General features: G+C 39.3%; 1 protein-coding gene across 1 annotated transcript; it reads right to left on the bottom strand.

The window, feature by feature from the left end:
• Positions 1–963: 963 nt before the first annotated feature.
• Positions 964–1,863, bottom strand: LOC121963866 (actin-related protein 2-A-like). The gene is made up of 2 exons (XM_042514106.1): positions 1,856–1,863; positions 964–1,751 (listed from the first exon to the last, which is right to left on the bottom strand). Exons 1-2 carry the CDS (start codon positions 1,861–1,863, stop codon positions 1,469–1,471), a joined length of 291 nt encoding a protein of 96 aa, XP_042370040.1. The 3' UTR covers positions 964–1,468.
• Positions 1,864–2,500: the final 637 nt, after the last annotated feature.

The raw sequence follows: 2,500 nt of genomic DNA, 5'->3' as shown, positions 1-2,500 counted from the left end.
GAGAGAATGATTTCATCTCCAAAGAAATACTTTGACAGTTTGGAAAAATTCATTTGCTCTCAAAAGTTAAAACAACCACTTTAACGTTTGTACAGTAAATATAAAGCTACAGCCGGTTAGCTTAGCTTAGCATAAAGACTGAAAACGGGGGGAAACAGTTAGCCCTGCTCTGTCAAAATCACAAAATCACTTTAACCCTTTGAAAACTGTGCAAAGTGCCTTGATTTCTTTGAAAAACATGGTGAGAAAGCAATGAGCATCTCAAGAAGAAGTCACCCTGAAAATTGTCTAGAAGTAAGCAAAAAAAAATACAAAAAATAACAGAAATTTAGCAAAAAGAAAAAAGTAAAAAAAAAAAAAAGGGGGTAAGTAAAAACAAAACAAAACAAAACAAATAAGAAAATGACCTGAAAAAATTCAAATAATTCTGGGAAGTGATTTTTAAATGCATAATTATCAGAGTTCCTACACATTTTTATCTGCTAATTTTCAAAACTTTCCACGATACTTCGCCCCGTTTCCACGACTTTGTGCTAGTTAGACATTCCCGCTGCCAACGTGCATCATGTGATACTGCTGAAGCTTCAGCGGTCGTGGAGTGCAGCACTGGATTTTAAATTTGTAAAAAGTAACGGATTTTGAATAACATTAAGTATGTTTTAGGATTTTTTTAAACATATTTTGAATTTGTTTTTTTTTTAAAAAAACAACGTATATTCAAAACTTTTCCAATATAATAATAATTCCAAACCATTTCTGGGCCTCAAAAAACACATTTTCTAATTCCATAATTTTTCAGGGAATTTCATTTTCCTAAATTATGATCATTATTATTTAAAAAAAATTCAAAAGAAAGTGACGGGGGAAAAAGGCAAACAATACCTGTAAAAAGTGCTAAAAATTCTCTAATATTATTTTTAATATGAAATCATGATAATTATAAATAATGTTTTTTCCCCTTTACACTTTCCCTAGCTTTTAAAAAAAAATTCAAAATCTATTAATTTCTTACCAAGTTGCTCATTGCTTTTTTTCTCGCTACGTTTTTGACAGAAAGTTCAAAGGTCTCCATGTGAAAGGCGTCTGAAAGCAGCACACAAAAGTGATGTCGCTCCAGGTTTCAAAGGGTTAAAGGAATCGTTTTTCAGATTTAGGCTTCAAGGGGAATAAAGCAGTTTTTAGGTTACAAATCCATGTTTTTCGGACACTGTTGAGGGTTAAATGGAGGACTTAACCTCGTGTCCTCAGTATTTTTTGGGTCATGGGCAAAAATTCAACAACTCTCGCCATCAGACTTCTTACCCCAAAATCCTTCGTCCCTCATTCACTTCCTCCATCGTCCCTCTTTGACCATCCGGACACAGCGAGGTGAGGGTCGGTGGATGTCAGCGGAGGGTGTTGATGGAGGGACGGTGTTGGCGGGGAGGGAAGGCTTTTTGTTTGTTTTGGTTTTGTATTTTTTGCGTTTTTATCTGACGGTGACCCCGAGCTTCTCCAGCACCCGCGTCCCTTTCTCCTGGTACTCCTCCCGCGTCATCCAGAAGTTGTCCTTGTCCTTCATGATGTCGGCCAGCACGGCGCCGCCCAGGAACACCATGTGTTTACGCCGAGGGGGGTCCTCTATCCGGATCTTGAATTTCTGCCGGGCCAGATGAGGCGGAAAAGAAGAGCAGAGAGCGTCAACAGAGAGGAGGAGGAGGAGATAATAACGTGTTGAAGCCCCCGCCGCCCTGCGAGCTCCCTGAAATAGACTGAAGATTGTCTTTTAATTACGGGCTGCAGGATTTCCCTGAGCGGCTGCAGGAGCAGCAGAGCGAGCTTCCTCTCCAGGAACAATGAGATGTTGTATTTTCACCTCGTCATCGTGGGACCAGGACAGAGAGAGGCGTCTCTGAGGTGTGGAGGACAACTACACTCAGCTACACTGAGGCTTCAATGACCCCTCATGGTAAATATGAGAACTGCTCCAGAGCACAAGAACCACCTCTGAGGAGGAAGCCGTCTAATGCTCTTTCACAGAAAAACGTTTATGCACATCTAAAAGCCGTGAAAACTGCAGCGTGCACATCTAAAAGTGAAAAGTCAGTGCTAGACAAAATAAAAATAGATGCAAGAATACAAATAAAGTCCTCCACATGTGTGGAGGTAACAATTGTTCATGGCAGCATTACCTAGTGTGCAGACTTTATTTGTAGTTTTGCATATATTCTTTTACTGCATTTTTGTCACGGACCAGTCGGTGCGAGCTGACATCTCAAATTTGCCGAAAATCATAAAATGGAAGTCTCCCACTGTATTTCAAACTCTACGAAAACTGATGTCAACAACATGTACAATTCACAAATTATCGTTAATCAGAGGAATACAAGAAACTGAGATATTTCATAACACAAAATATGAGCAACTGTAAAAACGAACGGTGTTCTCAGTACAGTTACTGTCTTAAGGAATAGATTACTTAACCCCTCAGGGACTGTTTGGTGAATTTTACACACTTTTC

The sequence above is a fragment of the Plectropomus leopardus genome, unplaced genomic scaffold, assembly GCF_008729295.1.
Source record: "Plectropomus leopardus isolate mb unplaced genomic scaffold, YSFRI_Pleo_2.0 unplaced_scaffold12967, whole genome shotgun sequence".
NCBI lineage: Eukaryota > Metazoa > Chordata > Actinopteri > Perciformes > Serranidae > Plectropomus > Plectropomus leopardus.
Note: the sequence above shows the minus strand (reverse complement) of the source record. Positions and strands in the feature narration are given on the sequence as shown.